The sequence below is a fragment of the Clinocottus analis genome, unplaced genomic scaffold (assembly GCF_023055335.1).
Source record: "Clinocottus analis isolate CAN_PGR_092001 unplaced genomic scaffold, fCliAna1.0.p SCAF_19, whole genome shotgun sequence".
Classification (NCBI taxonomy): Eukaryota; Metazoa; Chordata; class Actinopteri; order Perciformes; family Cottidae; genus Clinocottus; species Clinocottus analis.
The window spans coordinates 15,980,477-15,999,148 of record NW_027175920.1 but is presented as its reverse complement, the minus strand read 5'-3'; the positions used below and the strand labels follow the sequence as shown (position 1 = coordinate 15,999,148).

Sequence of the window (18,672 nt, the reverse complement as noted above, 5' to 3'; positions counted from 1 at the left end):
CGAGCAGCTTTCCTCAGCCCCGCGTGGATGGGTGGGTGTCAGCTGGGTGCTGAACGCTGCTCCTCTTCACGGACGCGTCACATGTTAGTGGAACTTGCTGCACATGTTCGCGTGCTGTCCTGCACTCTTAGTTCAGCGTGAGGAGGCCACCATCTGCTAACCAGCACTAAACACACAAATCAAAGTGACATCCGATGAGTGCACTGTGTTGGTTCAAAGAGGATCCTCCTCTGGAAAACCCGATTCACAGTCCCTAATTCCACACTTTAGTAATAGACTGGTGGTCGTTTTAAAGTGTATCTCATGTTGGTGCTTGGTTATTATTAAGACAGCTGATCTTTACTTATCATTAAAGCAGGCCTACAATGAATATCTTTACATATTTTGGTATCGTTCCTTAGTTTATATTTCTATCCCTACGTTCATAATAGTTCCTATCCATCCATGCTGGATGTCGCCCCATTTTATTTAAATTATATCTAATGTCTTTGTGTTGTGACCTGCTCTGTTCTGAATATTGTCCTACTTTCATGAATGCAACTCTATCTGGTGATGTAAAACACACAGTCTGACTGTACTTCCTTGACCCATCAGCATATCTGTTGGGATCACTAGGATGACTACAACACACACGTGAGTCTGTCTCTCTCATCTGGCTGTGAACCTTTAAGCAAGTTCACATTCAAATCTCTTAACGTAACAGTGGAAGTGAATTTGAGGGCCGGCGTCGGCACACGTGGGTGCGCAAGCCAAAGTCTTCTGGATGACATGTAACATGAACCAATCACAAAGCGTGGGTGTGAGGCATCGTCCAATCACAGCAGAGGGGAGGGTGCTGTTCGGAGATAGGGTGATTAAAAGGCGGGACCTAAACTGTGACGTGGCTGCAGCGCTTGTCTGACTCCTTGGGGGTTACTGGAGTTCATCATTTCAGATAGTACAACGTTCTCAGGGTTTTTTTCACCAGTGAGAAGTGACCCAGTGATGAATAGGTAATTCTTTGAAATGAAGAAGCCCTTTTTTATTTGTGTTAATGCATACCAATTAAAAAAACTCAAGTTGCATAGAAATGGTTTAGAATTTGTGAGCACATAGAAACTGATTTTACAGCCATGTTGTGGCAGGGCGCAGGTTAAATAGAAGTGACATTCATGGCCTGTGCAGATCAGCAGACTGAGCTCTGCAGCATCATTTCAGATTTATGAGACGTCACACAGCTTTAACGATGTTGAGTTTCTGTTGATATCAACTGCAGCCATGATGACGAAATGATAGAAAAAATAGTTTACTACAATCATTGTAGTAAACAATTTTTTAAATTTTGTTATTACATTGTAGTACAATGTACGCTACCATCATTGTAGTACAATGTAAGAAAACATACAGAAGGAAAGTTAACAATAAACACATTAACAGGTTGAGCATCACACACACAAACCCTGCTCACATATGCACGTTCTGATGTTTGATGGAGCAGCAGAATATTAAAGCATGCTCTCACCATATAACTTATTCTGAAATATAATGGAGAATATATTGTGCTTTTACTCATCCCACAAGGAATATTATAAAGGAGTTACAATTAAAAACAAATGATAAAATCCTTCTTATTAAACCCTCCTTTTTATCCTCCTGATGACATAATCAGGGTTATTTTCTCAGACAAAGTGTTCTCACAAGCAGAGACTCCACATTGTTCTGTGTGTGTGTGTGTGTGTGTGTGTGTGTGTGTGTGTGTGTGTGTGTGTGTCAGTCTTTCACGTTGTAGTTTCTGATCTTGCAGGTCCTGCCGGTGGATCCAAGTCTGCTGGTCTTGGTAGTGTTTGATGAGGTTTTAGAAGGACGGCCCCTCTGCTGGACCGTCGCTGGGGACTGGCCATGGATGGGAGCGCGACTACCGTACGCCATCATCTGGACTCCAGCATTCCCAGACTCAGCCACCTCCTTCCGGCTCAGCTCACCCTCGCCATTAGGGGCAGACAAGAGAGAGGCAATGTGTAATGTCCGTTACAGATAACACATGGTCTTTAACCAGGTTCATTTGCTGTCATAATGGAAACACAAAGATGAACAGAAAGGGGAAGATGTTTCAGGGTGCATCCAAGCTACCATCAATTTCCTTGTCAGCATTGAGACACATGGACAAAGTTTGATTTCCATGCAGATGTGGACTCAGTTCTGTTTCACAGTACCTTAACATCACAGATACTGTCTCAATGCCTGCTGCACGCACTGGAATAAAAGAAAATGTGGAACCTGAACATGTCGACTGTCCCTGTGTGTACTTTGATGCAAAGGAAGACATGTGACTGGAAAATAGCTATATTCATATCTTTATCCAAAATAATCCTAATGCAGCTCATTCAAACTCATGCACATGTGCACGCGCACGCGCAAACACACACACACACACACACACACACACACACACACACACACACACACACACACGCACACACAGGCTGCTTGCCTGACCATCGAGAACTATTCGGCTTTAGTGTCTTGTGGAGAGCAGGAAGTGAAGCTTGAACCACAGCTCTGGATCTAAATCCAGAAACAGATTTTGATACATAGTCTTTGAATATCTAAATTTGTATCTAGATCGGAAACATACCTAGATACATATTTTGATCCAGATGTAGATCCAGATGGAACATTTCTAAGCATCTTTCTCGTTGAAACTGTACAGTATCTCCTTGCTCACAACGCCATGAAAGGAGGAACTTGAGTTCACCTTTACACATACAGCTGTTAAATATCAGCAATGACCTCCTTGGCCCAGTGAGGACAGAGTACTGAAACCTTGTGCAAGGTTTGTCTGGTTTCACAATTATTTGGTGGCATGAAGCTGATCTGCTTGACAAACTATTCCCTTGACAGTTGACAGATTGGGCTCAAATTGGGCAACGACCCTTTGTCTATTTGTCCATCACTGACCAACCGCTGCAACCGTGTTCACACTGGGCCGAGGGGATGGAGTTAGTCACAAAGTGATATTGTGAGGACGTTCTGCCCGACACAGAACGCAGACGCAGCTTGCATTTCATTTTTTACATTTCATTTAGCTCACGCTTTTATCCAAAGAGTTTTACAATAAGTGCATCCAACCGTTCAACTCAGAACAACAAGAATCAGGAAAGTACAACTTCTTCAATAAAGTCAAAATACAAAGTGCTATCAGTAAGAGCCATTTAAGTACTACTAAAGTGCTACTACTGCACTATCTTCCTTATTCAAGGTGTAATCGAAAAAGATGTGTCCTGCTGTCCTGATGTCAATGGGGAGCTCGTTCCACCAATAGCTGTCACGACTAAGTTGTGACTTATTTGTGACAGCTATTGAATCCCTGTTCACACAGGACTTCCCTGACCACAGGGCTTTGTGTCCACCAGACTGTGTGAAGGGTCTTTATGCTTCAGTGCAGCCAGCATAGACAGCATAGTGAGAAATAAGCAGCTGCTTTGAGCTTCGTCATCTGTCGGGGTCCTCACACATGCACAGAAAAGACAACAGATGAACCCACATGTCCACCCAGCAGACTAGACTGAGACCTGGCAGGTTCTGGTGTTACTCACCAAGATGTGCTGTCATCGTCACATCCAGTCTGTGTGGTTGCAATGGCCGCAAGGTGATAAAATGCCCTCTAGTGTGAGACAGGGCCTCAGTGGTTTGGATGGATATGACTAGTTCCTAACCTTTGACCCATCTTGTGACGTGTGGCAGTACTACATTGAGAGTCAAATGTTGTACTGGTTATCATATTATTTTTGGTGGCAATTGTTTAAAATGTATCAACTTTATTACATATACTGTAATAAAGTCCCTCATGTACATATTTCAGTCGTCATATATCCATGGTGTCTGAACCTGCAGGATGTATCATTAGCATGACTGAGCCTTTCAGCAAGAGGCAACGTTATTAAAACAGAAAGTTAGGATTACATTCTCTCAATTTGCCATCTCCATATGCTGCGTGTCATTAGTCAGATTTGACATCTGATATGCAGGTGTTGCAGAAATGCTAAACAAGTTGTTCTGGTGTGGTTACCTTCTGAGAACATAGATGGACTGAGTCCACGGTCCAGTATCTCCCACAGCTCTTTTAAGGAGCGCAGTGACGTCTCTGATGACAGCCGAGACCTGGACAGACCCACGTCCACCGAGCTCTGTGACTGGCTGGGCGTGTTCTCCTTTTTCTGGGACGACAGAGAGACGTTTTAGAAAACCCTGAAATCTAAGAGATGGCTGGACGGAAATGGAAAAACAAGAAATATATTTTCTGTACTTTGTATACCTCCCAGTACGTTATTATTATTATTACATTTAGCTGACGCTTTTATCCAAAGCGACTTACATTTTTGCTCTATACACCGTAGACACAGCAACGGGGAGCAATTCAGGGTTAAGTGTCTTGCTCAAGGACACAACGACATGGACTAGCGGAGCTGAGGATCAAACCACCGATCCTCTGACTGAAAGACATGCTAACCACAGTCACCCCTTCATGAATGTATGAATATTTTAGAATGAACTCAGTGCACTGAAAGAGCCGGTTATTGCTTATCGGTGAATGCAATATTGACTGTGCTGTTACCTCAGGCCTGTCCTGGGCGTCTTGTCCCTGGGACCAAGGGTCGCCAGCCCCTCCTGTGGCAGGACCTGGGTTGCTGGTCACAGGTCGGAGACATTCAGCCGGAGGGCCGGCTGTCTGCCTCAGAGCGAACTGTAGCTCCTGAAGGGACAATACCATTAGTGGACCCACAGCGCTCCCTAGAGGTCGCACAGAGAAGTCCACACCGCCAGGAGCCTTGTCCCTCTGAGGTCCTTCAGACTGTGTTCTGGTGTTTTGGACATGTGTGTAGAGGACCGTGGTCCCCCGACCTGTTCCCATCATATACTGGTGTTATGTGATTCTGGTTCCAGGTGCATTCGCTGTCCCTCCTACACAGAGTTTGCCAAAGTGGATGCAGTGCGTCACATACAGCAGGTTAGTGGACTTGGCCTGTGAAGTCTGTTTTGAAGCGATTTCATTCTTTGACATGTTTTCTGATTGTTGTACCAATGTGACTTTGAGACGTGTGTTCCTTCGGTAGGTGGAGACTGCACGGAATCCTGTCGAGTCAGCACATTTGGCCGGTCGCTGTAGGTTTCTAATGTAATTTTGAATGTATTTATCTTATTAGAATGTTGAGGTTTTGTGAATGGGTACACCAGAAGGATCCTTTTCTGTATCCCCCCTGATTTGGAATATCCAGGCGACCTTAGTCACCCTCAGGATTCGTCTAGTGTACCCTTTTGCCTGAGTTGTGACTTTATCAATCCTCTGAAGGCATGTTTTGGATGGTAGTTTGAATCATGTCTGTTTTCATGCATTCCATCCATAGAAAGGGAGCGTCAGAGTCACCAAACTTGTGAGAGCAGGTTCATTTGTGTGAACTGAGTTGGAGCAGATACCTGTGAGGTGAGCTGGTACTGCAGCTGTTCCAAAGCAAGCAGCCGATCCTGCTGCTCTCCTAGCTCCTCAGTGGAGGATTCCCTCTCTGGCTCCACTGGTTCTGTTAGACACACTGAGTTGTTTTACATTCTGCTATGCTTCCTACTACTAGATTAAGTTAAGCCTCAAGTGGAAACAGGAATAACAGAACCCACAATGCCTCTATAGTTACCGGTATTTATGTTTATTCATGATATACTGTATAATTACAATTAGCAAATTAGATCCACACTAGGTTGCATTCCTTAATTCTTTCTACACATTTGGCAGCATGTCATGCGTCAACATTTGCCGGAAAATAACAGTGGAGTGAACAGGCCTGTCTCGTGCAAAATTCAGTTCATGCATCCTCTCATCTCTCTCTCACATTCCCACTGAGAGGAGGCACGACGTGAGGAAGAGGAGCGGACAAGTGAATGAAGTGAAGGATAAATACATGGACTCAAGTCCAGGACAGGATCAGAGAGGACATTCACATCCGATGCCAGAAACTGGCACAAATACCAAGATGTACTGCATCTGGGTTTCATACTGCATTCAGCAGTATGAAACCCGGTGTGCTTTTCTGACCCACAATCCTTTGCGCAGTTCAAGGTGCACTGTTGGAAGTAGTATGTTCCAGTTAAATGCATACTGCATGAAACAGTGTGTACTTTGCTGCAGTTTGTACTGAGAGTAAAGAGAAAAAGTCTTCTCTGTTGGATTAGTGTGATAATCCATTCATCTGTGATTGAAGCTCAGCACCATTCATGGATAGTGTGAGTAAAACAACTGACACCGTATGGAGGAAATCCTGTTTAATATGTTTACAATCCACTCTTACGTTTCAATAAAGTGGATGGCTTTGGATGGTGGAGATATAAATGGATACTTGCTAGAAGGGTGTGTTTTTGATATTTAAAAAGATGTAGAAATGTCTTTCAAATAAGAGTGAATGTGTTTGTTAGTGTAGATGTCAGCTGGGGTACTGTGCAAACAAACCAACCCAACAGTGTGTGTATGTGTGTGTGTGTGTGTGGTACTGTACCCTGTGGTCCAGCTGCGGTGGTCTGGGCTCGGAGGCGGTTCCCCATCTCGATCAGCTGCTGCTTCTCTCTGCTCAGACGGGCGATACAGGACGCTGCCCGCTTCAGCCTGCTGCGCAGCAGAGGAGGGTCGCCTCTAGCCCCCTCCTCTAACAAACCAGCAGCCATCGGACCGGAGGCCTGCCGCTGTCGCAAATACAGGTTCTCCTCTCGGAGCCGTCGCAGCAGTGCACTCTGGAAGGAAGAGGAGATGGAACATGAAGCAACCGGTTTGCTGCAGCAGCTGACACACAATCTCTCCCCATCATCTCATAGCTGACTGGTGAAGTGACCCTTTTGTGAACCGGGAAAAAGTTGTATACTCCTGAGATACAAAAGAGAGGAACTGTCTCGTCCCAGTCAGCACTGAAGAGGACAGTCGGTTTAACTCCACACCACTGGTCCCAGCAGCCACCTGGACAGAACAACCTCAAGTAGCGTTCTGACTTTCTTCAGCACCTGTTCCCTACGTCTGTCGTCCCGCTCCGCCAAAGCCAAGATGTCGTCCCTTTTCTCCCAACACGGACCACCTGAGGGTAACATGCCACATACAGAAGGGAGACGGAAGCAAAGTTACTGAAAAAGGCCTTTTTATGAAATAAAACAACGTTCTTTAAGTTACAATTTAAGTAATTAAAGCAAACACCAAATTACCTAAAAATCTAAGCTCTAAAAAGGAATATATATATATATAGACGGTATTTTGTGAAATGGAAGATGAATCATGTCATTATTGAAAGTGTGTGTGCGTGTGTGTGTGTGTGTGTGTGTGTGTGTGTGTGGCTATCCCAGCTAAAGTGTATATTTTATTCATGTTAAAGCATCACAAGCATCACAACAAGAGCTACATGTTAAGTAGTATTGGAATCGATGCAAATATTTAAAAATAAAAGCCTTCTTAAGGTCCACTGAAATGCTACAGGACTTCTACAGATACAGGAAGTAAGACGTTTGTATAACAACATAATGTTGCAGCAGCTACTACTGAAATATGAGCAATACAACTCAAACAGTGAGGTCTGACTCTAATATAAGCCTGCTCTAAATAAAGGGCAAAGGGAGATAAGGGCCCCAGTCTTTATTTGAGAATTTACATGAACAAATATAGAGCACAAGCAGAATACACATTTCAAAAGCCGATATAGATGTTTTATGATTGTATGTTTTGAGTAATACTTTTCCTGAATAATTGAGTCTCCAAATTCCACCTCTTTTCATTATTGAATTACAATTTTTGTTGAATGAAAAGGTGGTAAAGCTTTCACAGCGTTTCTAGAGCGTCTCCAAAACTGCAACCCTGGAGGAACAGAGGCAGGATACCTTCTTTATGTCCCTGCTTCTGCAGATGTGTGTCCTCTGGAAGTAAGGGTGTCAGATGTTCTGCAGATTTGTCTGTGGCGGTGGCCGTGCAGGGCCTCCCTGTGGCGCCCTCTAGCTGCTCCTCGAGATGCCTGCACCGAGCCTTTAGGAGGGACACCTGCTCCAGAGTGTAGTCTGTGGACAGTTTCACAAAGACCGGCCGGCAATGTCAGACCAGTCTTCATTTTGACTTGAAGAGTGTTTAAAGCCTGACATTTATTAAGCTCTATATATGTATAGAAGAGTGCTGTCCACACCTGCAGGGCTGCCTTTGAAGGAGATGTTAGTGGATTGGTCCGGTGGTCCGGTGGCCTTCTGAGTGGTAACTGTATGAGGGATGGGGGGAGCGGTGGGGGCTCCTGGCGGAGGAGAGGAGGCCTGTGGCTGGACCTGAGGAGGGCGTAGGAGGGGGATGAGACCCTCCATGTCCTTCCTCATCTGAGTAACCACGGTCCGCAGGACGCCATTCTTCTGCTGTAGACAATAAATCTCCTCTGATGCCAGAGAATCTACCTTTGGTGTGAGACCCTGTGGGTGGATGAACACAATGAGAGCGGTGTACTGTATGCAGTAAATGTGTACAAGTCACTGCATTCTTTCATCATCACATTCACTCACTCTCTTTCGTATGTTTAGTAGTTATTAGTTGTGTATTTAGGTCACAGCTTAACAACCTTTTTACATGTAAATCATTTGATTATGAGGTTTGTGTATGTAAGTTAACTTTTTTAGTCACACATTGTGCACAGCACGCAGTGTACTTCAGCCTCAGGTATCAGGAGCAGTGGGCAGCTACAGCCTTGCTCAATTGCCCTGCTCATTATATTACAGTCACTGTTTACAAGTCAAAAAATTAGCAGCAACATCCAGGATTGAGACTGAATTCATTTATTGGCTATCATTTTCACTTTGGACGGGTGGGACCCCGAGGTGAACCTAACATGATAAATTCAGGATACTGATTATTTCTGAGTGGTTTATAAGTGGTTTAATCCCTCCACTTCATCCTTTGTACCAATTCAAAGTGTTCACAATGCATTTAAGAGTTTTTAAATTATATATACATACATCTGTATTTGCCAGTTATTTATTTTGCTGGATTTATCAAAATAGACATTCCTCTCCCCTGAGCTCTGTGCTCACACGCTTCTCTCTCCCATGTTCAGAAGTTGTTGACCTTCACAGAAAGCTGTGATCAGCTGATGGACCTGGTGGAGTTCTCTGGTGGAGAGCGTCATTCCAGGTAATCAGCTGAAGTGTTTTTGGAAGTCATTCGAGAGGGTTTGCATGGACAGGAAATTGATACGCGCTTCCTCACACAAAGGTTGGCATGTTGGCACCGTGAAAGACTTAACGGCCATTACGCCACTCAGGATGCTTTAGGAAACGGCCAAAGCGAATACCCCGATGTTATAAATGGTTGGTAAGACGTTAGCCTGTAAGGGGTCAGGTTATAAGGCACGTCTACCCAAAAGTACTATCTTCTGATGCAATGTGAGATATTGTTTGAGGTCACTGCCATTAACCAAAGATCTACAACACGAGCTCCCCTGTCTTGAGATCAGCATGACCGAACAGTTTTCTTGTGACAGCGCGTTTAAACCAAAGCTGGTGTTGCTCCCTGAAGGAAGACATTCTGTGGTGGCTGAAGGAACAGATTTGTGATGGTGTGACACGAGAAGTAAACCTAGAGAGTAGAGGAATGGGAAGGTGGCTTTTCAGTCAATGAGCTGTTTAGTTTTATGGGAAATGTGTCCAGGGAACAGCTGTTGGTATTTCAGTGAAAGGGATCATTGTCGGGAACACTGAACTGTTGCGTCGGCTTTTCACTGAGACGTCCCATCAGCTGGTGTATGTCTCCTCTTACCTAGTCAACGGATACGCAGTGTGCAGAGGTGACATTTTGGCCAGAGCATAGCGGAAGAGGGACGGTCATGAAATTTAACAAAATGGAATGAGTTTGTCGTGAAAATCTTTCAAACAGAATATGACCTTTCTTCATATGACATGGAGTACGTAACATCATATTCATCATATTCATGAATTAAACAAATAGCTTGTTGTCATGCAGACATAGATGTCTGTAACAGGTAGTAGGAATCATGGGGGAATACTGTAGGAACTGCTGATGTTATTGTTGAACTCCTGGTACCTTTTCTAGTATTCCGGGGTACAGAATAAACTACTGATCTTTGTACCCTCACAGCATTGGTTTGCTAACAGTCCATTTCCTCCTGAGACCTTTTTCTATTGGTATGTTTGTAACCAGATGTGGTCACATCAGGAGAGAATGCTGCTTGAGGAATGATGTGAAGACCACACAGCACACGATTCCTGCTCATTTTGTGTGACTGGAATCAGTGCAGTACATGCTGAGAGATTTGGTGTTGGTGTTGGAGTGCACGTGAGAGAACAAGAAAGAGCAGTTCAGCACACAATCTAAAATCTCTAATGAACAGCAGGCTAAGTCCACCTCCATCAGGACAGAACCTGTCGTCAACATGTTAATGCCCAATGTGAGGCGGACGTGTTCTCACCTGGACCGCCTGGTCTCTCTCTGTCTTTACAGAACGTAGTAGGACAGTCAAGTCCTGCAGGTCTTGTTCTTTCTCCTTCAGCTCAGCTTTAGCCTGAAAGAGACCAACGTTACACTTTAGTGTTTATATCATTATCCAACGCATTGTCAAACCAGCGTAGCGACACCTGTGGTTCCATGTCTGCCTGAGGGCACGGGGCTGGGGGCAGGGGGGGGGGGTCTGACAAAGATCAAGGCCCTCACTGCCCAAACTCGTTGCAGATTCTGAATGAATCACACTGCAAGGCTGCTGTTAGCTCACCATCAGGCAGATTGGACTTCTTGTTTGTGGTGCGTTCTGCATCCGAGGTCCCAGAGGAGCGTTGCCAGGAGGCACAGTGTCTGCTGTGTGTCAGCACGACGGTGTGAACATCTCCTTCGTGCATAATGTATTGGAGGAAGATTGTGCAACCAAGTGTGACTGCCTGTGACGGCTCATTCCAAGATAATTAAAACACAACAAGTCTCCGTTTCAGGTTCCTTCCTTTCTGCCAATAGATGGCCCTAAATGCTACGCCGTTCCATTAAATGTTGATTGAATATGTATCGGACACATATAATAACACCGGTAGCCAACTAAATCTGTCACACTTCATTTATGTATGAGCTACTTGGTCAACAAACTGAACGTCCTGATTGAAACGTGATCAACCAGAGAGACTAAATGACATGTTTAAGATGGAGATGGAGATGGAGAAGCAGGTCTGGCAAAACTGTTGCAAATTCTAATGACCTCAGTAAATCAACCTGCAAAGCTGTTATGCATTCAATTACATTTATTTTGTAAAACCCCAAATCACAAATCACTATTTTGTCTCTGAGGGCTGTACAATCTGTACACATCCTCTGTCCCGGGACATCCTATTGGTTCAGGAACAACTTCTCCCAAAAAGCTTTAACAGGGAGAACAGTACCGTACATAAACAAGTGACCTTTGCATTTAACCCATGATAAGCATTAGGAGCGGTGGGCTGATGTGAAGGCCCGGCTTAGTGTGTTGCTGAAGGACAGCGACCCGCTCCACTTCTGAGCGCCAGCATCACCTCTTCCTGTGTACGCCTGGTAGTATACTTATACTGCATAATATGTCACATTGGTGTCATTTGCCTTCCGTCTAAATAATAAATGAAAAAAACTGTTGCAAAAGTTTCAGTATACTGATTTCACAGAAGCAGCATCTGCTTCAGAACACAGGAAATCAGCGGCCACATCCGAAAACTCACAGGACATGAACTGTGAACGTGTACCAGTAAAGCTGTGTGCACCGTGCAGAGGGGGTGTCGTGCATGAGAGGCTGACCTGGTCTCGAGCTTGGGTCAGGTCTTGTATGAGCTGCTCATTGGCGAGGTAGTGCTGTGCCTTCATGTCCTCACAGCGTCTCTGCCAGTCCACCTCCACCTGGACTTGCATCTGCTCTAAGGCCCTCTCTCTCTTCAAACCAGCACTCAGCTGCTGCTTGTACCTGATAATGCACACACACACACACACACACACACACACACACACACACACACACACACACACACACACACACACACACACTGAAAGATGATATCAATCATAACAACAACTCAAGATAGTTGATTAATGAATATCTCAAATGTCTTCCCTGTAACCTCTGAGGTCTCCTCCTCTTCGTTGCTTACTCCCTCCCTCCCTCCCCTGCTGGTCTCCTCACCTCTCCGTCTCCTCCCTGCTCCTCTCCCGCTCAGTGTGGAGTTTGGTTTCTCTCTCGTGCAGGGCGATGATCTCGGTATCCTTAACAACCATCTCCCTGGTGACTTGACTGGTGTACTTGTCCCAGCCAGACTGGGTTGCTTCCACCTCTGAGCAAAGCCTTTGTAAAGCGCGCACACACACACACACACACACACACACACACACACACACACACACACACGTGGACTCACACACTGCATTAGCAGCCGCCTGCAGCAGGTTTGTGTTTCTTTCTCACCTCTGGATGGTCTCGTCTCTCTGTGTCATGGTGTCCTGTTGCTCCCTCAGCGTGGCGTGTAGCTGTGCAGCCAGAACCTCGGCCTCTTCTTGCATTTTGACACTGTGTTTCTCAGCCGACTCCAGCCGCTGCGCGTGGGCCCGGCTCCGAGCCTCCAGCTGAGTATCGCGCTCCTTCAGGGCCCGGACCGCCTCCTCGTATCTGTCCACAAACAGACCCGCAGTCACACATTCAGAGGGCCGCTGGTCACAGTCAGGTCTTTTATGCACAAGGTGACATGGAGGGTTATTACCACGATGAAAGAAACAGCCTCAGCTGTGTGAGGCCGCTGAGGAGCTTCAGAGTGCTCCTAATTAAAAGCTTCAGATGAGATTTTTAAAATAATAAGATTCCACAAACAACCTGTAAGGTTCTGAGAATTTATTTTTGCAAGGAAGAACAAGTCTGCGGTTTTGGGCTCAGTTGCATCCTTCCAAGGGGTCAGGTAACACAAACATGCACAGACTGTGAGTTTGTAAGGGAGGAGGAAAGGTGCATCAGAGGTTATACGGTTTATGTACTCTTCTGAATGTAGCTAAAAGCTTGTGTGCAGGATAACTCACAGCGGTTTCCTCCACGTCACCAATTCAAAATAATACAAATAATTACCAATGAGATCAGCTGATGATCACACATCAAATCGCATCTATTCTGTTTTTCTGGTTTTCTTTATCTGATACATATCTGCTTTCACCCAAAATACAGACAATGGTAACAGACCTGTATTTGTGTATCTATTTTCTAGTCTTCCCACAACTCAAATTTTTTTAACACTACTCATCATTCACCCATTCACACACTGATGGGCGTGGCTAAGGTGCCAACATAGTCTCCTCCCCCTCAAATATACACAGTCCCCAACTCACTCACTGTTTACACACTCTTCACTATCTACGGGCTATGTTAGCCCCCTGCACAACGCCCCTACTGGCTACTGGCTATGTTATGTTATGTCCCTGTTATGTTATGCATACAAGTGAAAAGGTCACACCGCTTTAACCCAGTAGTTAAGAGCATGCACATGCACTGGCTGACCTTCTTCTGTGTGTGTGTGTGTGTGTGTGTGTGTGTGTGTGTAAAGCCTATAAACTGAAACAAATGTCCAGCCATGACCAATCACCTGCTGTCTAACTACGTGACAGTTAAGAGGTTTACTGAGCCAGCTTTCTTTGAATAAAGAGCATTATTTACTGAATATTTGGAATTCTCTTACCAAGCCTCTGTTGACTATATATTGATTTATTAGTTAAACACACCAACGTGCAACATGTCTGGATCACCCAGCAGCGTAGCTTCAGCTCAGACAGTTCACAGCTCCTGAAGCATCCTTTGTCCACATTCCGGACTAAAGATGGCGGCATAATGAGACTTGCTGCATGTTGGGATCCTACCCTCTAGGAAAGGTCATGTGTTGACATCCTGCAGAACTTGTTTTAAGGTTCTCCTTGCCAAAATGCTCAGACCAGAACCGTCACAGAACATCATGCAGCTCCATCACCGCACACAGCACAGGAACCCCTGAGCAAGGCACAATGGACGTAAGGTCAGCTCAAAGAGGCTTAGTGTCTCTGAGATCACACGGATTGTTGTTCATCAGCAGACGGATTCTTCCTGCTGCGCCTGCACAGGAAACAGAGACTGATGGCGGCTGAGCCCTGTCACAGTTACACAGAGGCTGCCACGGTCTCCCAGGTCCTGCTAGGATCTGATCCTCGCCCTGAGATCATCCTAACAAAGAATGATGGGGTCTGGACTGCTTTTTGTTTCTGCTCCTATAGAGTCAGGTGGAGAGGACACTACTGATAAGAACCAGACACTGGCATGGTTCCTTCCTTTTGATATTTTGGCCTTGTGCCCAGCCGAGCAGCTGGCTCTGATGTGTTTTCAGCAACTCACTTCTTGATGTGGTCCTCCTCCTCCTTCTTCAATGTGGTCTCCATCCATTTCAGCTCGTCCTCAAGCTCCTTTATCCTGAGACACAAGATAGTCACAAAATCACATACACACAAAAACACACACACACACACACACTCACACACTCACACACACACACAGCCTACTTGTGGTCCTTGACAGCAGTGAGGTCTTGGAAGTCCTGCTCTTGGCGTAGCAGCTGGGTCTGTATCTGCTGACAGAACTCCTGAGAAGCTGTGCGAGCGTCGGTGGTCTGATGCCGAGCCTGGAGGTGAACTTCATTCTCTTTAGACAACAGCTTCACCTGGACGAGGACGAGGAAAGAAGATTGGAGGTCAACAAGAAAATCATGCTGCTATCTATTAATATTGTCTACTTAGATTTAGAATATTTATATCCTAGATACTTATACAAGTTGGGAGTTTTAAATAACAGAAGGACTTTGCATCTATGTTCACAAGTACATTTTTTACTTGTCACTGGAGTAAAATATGTCTTGTTTCCAAAGGAACAGCGTTCTTTCCCTCTCCTCACCTTCAGCTCACAAGACAGCACCACAGCACGCATCTCATCCATTTTCAGGTTGAACTCGTGTTGCCGCTCTCGGCGTTCACGGTCAGAAGCTGCCGTCATCTCCTGATGAACGGAGGAGAGTGAGCACATTCCATTCATCGTGAGACACAGGCGAGAAATGAACACATCCCTCAGCATCGCTCGGTCCTAGCAACCTCTTCTTTTTATATGTATGTGAGTGTGTGAGTGTGTATAGATATGGGACATTCAGAGGGATGAAAGGATATGTGTGTGTGTGTGTGTGTGTGTGTGTGTGTGTGTGTGTGTTCACCTGTCTCTGTAGGTTCAGCTCTCGTTCCAGCTCTTGTATCCTGCACTGCAAATCCCCTTTCATCCTTTCATACTCCTCTGTTAGTTTTTGAATTTCCTTAGCCATAGAGCTACACACACACACACACACACACACACACACACACACACACACACACACACACACACACACACACACACACACACACACACACACACACACACACACACACAAAATAAGAAGGTGGAGGAGATATGCTAAGTTCTCCTCGTCCTATTGTGCACATTTAAATGTACCACGATTCTTTATAATATAGAACTGACGTTACAGTTTTGCAACTGGTGATTTATCATGCACATTACTATTGCAGGCCAACCTATAAAATACAACCACGTCACACTGTCTGTTTTTGTGTTTAATACCTCACAATCGCTGCATTTCATTTACAGTGTGCGCTGGGATTAACACTTCTTTCACCACCACAGAGACACTTTAGTGGCCGTGTTACGATGGTGAAGTCATGGTCTGACTCACCTCTTCAGCTGGTCCAGCAGCAGGTGACTTGCAGTGAGCTGCTCCTGCCTCTCCTCCACCCCTCTGGCTCTCTGCTGCTGCAGCTCAGAGACCTGCAGCCGGAGCCGGTCCAGCTCCCGCTGCCTGCAAAGGAGAGCAGGATGTCAGTACGGTCTATCGAGGCCGAGGACATTACTGGAGACCCTGGATTATATATAATGTTCAATGCACGGAATGATTGTTTCTGCTGGAATTCATCAACACACAATCAATCCATGACAATGTCATAGTCTGTTCATTACAGCAATAATGATAATAATACACAATAATTGATTTGAAGTGTGTTTCACATGACGAGAACACTTTCATACATACAGACAAGAGCAAAAAGTGTCAAAGGAGTTTCAGTCCATGTTTGTCCAACAAGTCGTCACTTCATTACATAGTTCTGTTCTATTAGGAATTTGTGTCAAGTTGTCAGCTCTTGTGATGTGGTTTCTCACACTTTCTTTTCATTTATCAGATATTGCATTTTACTAGCTCACTGCACATTTTTTCTACATTTTAGTTTCGAGTGGATTTTTCCATGTCGTGTCCTTGAGCAAGACACTTAACCCTAAATTGCTCCCGTAGCTGCGCCTATGGAGTATGAATGTGTGTGAATGGTTGATGTTACTGATGTGGCACCTTGTATGGTGGCTCCTCCCACCAGTTTGTAATTAGTGTGAATGGGTGAATGATGTCATGTAGTGTTAAAGCGCTTTGGGTGGTCGGAAGACTAGAAAAGCGCTATACAAGTACAGATCCATTTACTGATATTTTACATGCAGTCATGTTCCTATTTTACTCTACTTCCCAGTAATCTCAGTGTTTTGTGTTTCCCTGGACCAGGACTGACAAGGGCAAGATGCAGAGTACCTGTCGAGCCCCGCAGTTAGCGCTCTGGCAGTCAGGACATCGTATCTCTTCAGCTCTTGGTCCCGTTCATCCACGATGGCCAGGTTGAACTGGAAATCTTCTCTCAGTTGCTGGTAACGCTCTCTGACAAATGAAGCGTGACAAAATAATAAGTCACTGGACTCATAAAGAAAGACATCGGCTAATGTGTGTAAAGTCAAGTCACGGAACGTTCCACTGAGTTCTTTCAAAGAGACTTTAACCACACTGGAGCTGAGGCTAGAGACAGAGAATAGATTTCCCTGTCAGTTTGTGAGTGTACAATGATCAATAGTATCAGAAGCTGCACTGAGATCCAGGAATAGAAGCCCTGATGTTAGATAGCAGGGCCTCCAGCAGACTGAAGAGGTTCATCAGGAAGACTCTAGGCTCTATGGGTTAGACACTGCTGCATATTTATTTAGAGTCAAATGATCGTGTGTGGTTTCCTCAGTAAAGGTTTAACCACACCAGACGTAAGGCTACCGGAAACAGAGCTATTTGTAAATGATAAATTAACTATACTCTCGCGTGAAGTCCAGTTGTTTATTTAGACAGACAGAATCAAGGACAACAACACAAACATAAACAACTATTGAAAGATTATGTGCATACAAGTAGCTAAAAAAACAGATGTGTATCTGAATATATAAGCGGCCCGAGCCACTCGACTTTTGTTCGTACTTATAGTAAAAGACAATTAATCAGTGACGCAACTTCTTGCTCGTTTATAACAATTCTGTTCGTAAGAGTGACTCCTGCATGTAGCCCAGCTTTTAGTTTGCGTCCACAGACCTCCATGGTATTGGACCGGAAGCCGATATCGCCGACACACATTTCAAAATTTGTGAAAATAAGCTATCTGCATGCATAGATACAGGAAGGTGAGGAAATACACTTATTTTGTTATTTCCTGTAACAGTCCTAATGTTCTAACTGTTGTCATGTGTTGAGGAAAATGTATTTCTAGTCCAATTATGTGGCTGATTTGTATTCACTGAGCAGTGGAGACAGAAGTTCATACTAGAGCTGGTCATGGTTATATATAGAGTTGCGGGCGTTATCAGTTCAACGCTTTGCAGGAAGGACAGGGGACCATGAAACTATCAGCACCCAACATGAAAGACGACTATTTAAGACTTCCTCTTAGGCGCTAGAAAATTGTGATGGAGAATATTTACTGGCTGATGTCACATTTACTGTGGTTCTGGTGTGAGGGCACAGAGCAGGTACCTGAGGGAAGAGCTCTCCTGCTGGGCCTTAATAAGTGAGGTCTCCAGCTGGTGATCCCTTGCAGCCAGCAGCTGCTTCCATTCCCTCTCTTTACTAGCCAGCTGGGCCTCCAGCTCTCCCAGTCCGCTGGCCCCGTCTGACTGCATGGTGATACCGGGATGAACCTAGAGGGCCACAGTATAGGTCGGCATGCGTCGCAGCTCGTAGTGTTCATGTTAATAGTAACGTTGTTTCCTGGAGCAACATTGTTTCTGTCACAACATTGTGACGTTGACATCCATGATCCACCTCCATCTCTGAGATGATGATAAAAGACTGAAAGACTGAACACAAAACACACCATATATTTATATATATATATATATATATATATATATATATATATATATATATATATATATATATATATATAGACACACACACACACACACACACACACACACACACACAGACACACACACACACAGACACACACACACACACACACACACACACACACACACACACACACACAGACAGCTAGCTAGCTAGCTAGCTTACCATAACACAGGAGCCTCCGCTCCGGTACCTGTAGACTCCGGTCCGGGCTCACGAGCCCTCACGCGTCACAGCCGACATAGTAACGGTCAAACGAAGAGCTGTTTCCCGCCTCACGTTCATCGACAACAACGTCAAAAAACGAGCAAACTTTGTTTCTACCGAAAATTGGCTTGTTCCTGCGGGACGCGAGGGTTTGCCATGGCAACCGTGTCTCTGTCAAATCCT

At 45.0% G+C, this 18,672-nt stretch overlaps 1 protein-coding gene across 2 annotated transcripts; it reads right to left on the bottom strand.

Annotated features, from left to right (window-relative positions):
• Positions 1–28: 28 nt before the first annotated feature.
• ccdc57 (coiled-coil domain containing 57) lies at positions 29–18,653 on the bottom strand. Of its 2 annotated transcripts, XM_068582998.1 has the most exons (21): positions 18,448–18,653; positions 17,908–18,071; positions 16,657–16,779; positions 15,760–15,882; positions 15,247–15,355; positions 14,937–15,038; positions 14,549–14,706; positions 14,385–14,459; positions 12,450–12,650; positions 12,171–12,329; positions 11,792–11,954; positions 10,455–10,547; positions 8,175–8,445; positions 7,879–8,052; positions 7,018–7,088; positions 6,522–6,753; positions 5,455–5,555; positions 4,595–4,732; positions 4,050–4,196; positions 1,762–1,968; positions 29–166 (listed from the first exon to the last, which is right to left on the bottom strand). In XM_068582998.1, exons 1-21 carry the CDS (start codon positions 18,448–18,450, stop codon positions 128–130), a joined length of 2,853 nt encoding a protein of 950 aa, XP_068439099.1. In that variant the 5' UTR covers positions 18,451–18,653; the 3' UTR covers positions 29–127. The 2 variants fall into 2 exon arrangements, with proteins under 2 accessions (XP_068439099.1, XP_068439100.1); XM_068582999.1 differs by lacking the exon at positions 29–166 and having other exon boundaries at positions 1,605–1,968.
• Positions 18,654–18,672: the final 19 nt, after the last annotated feature.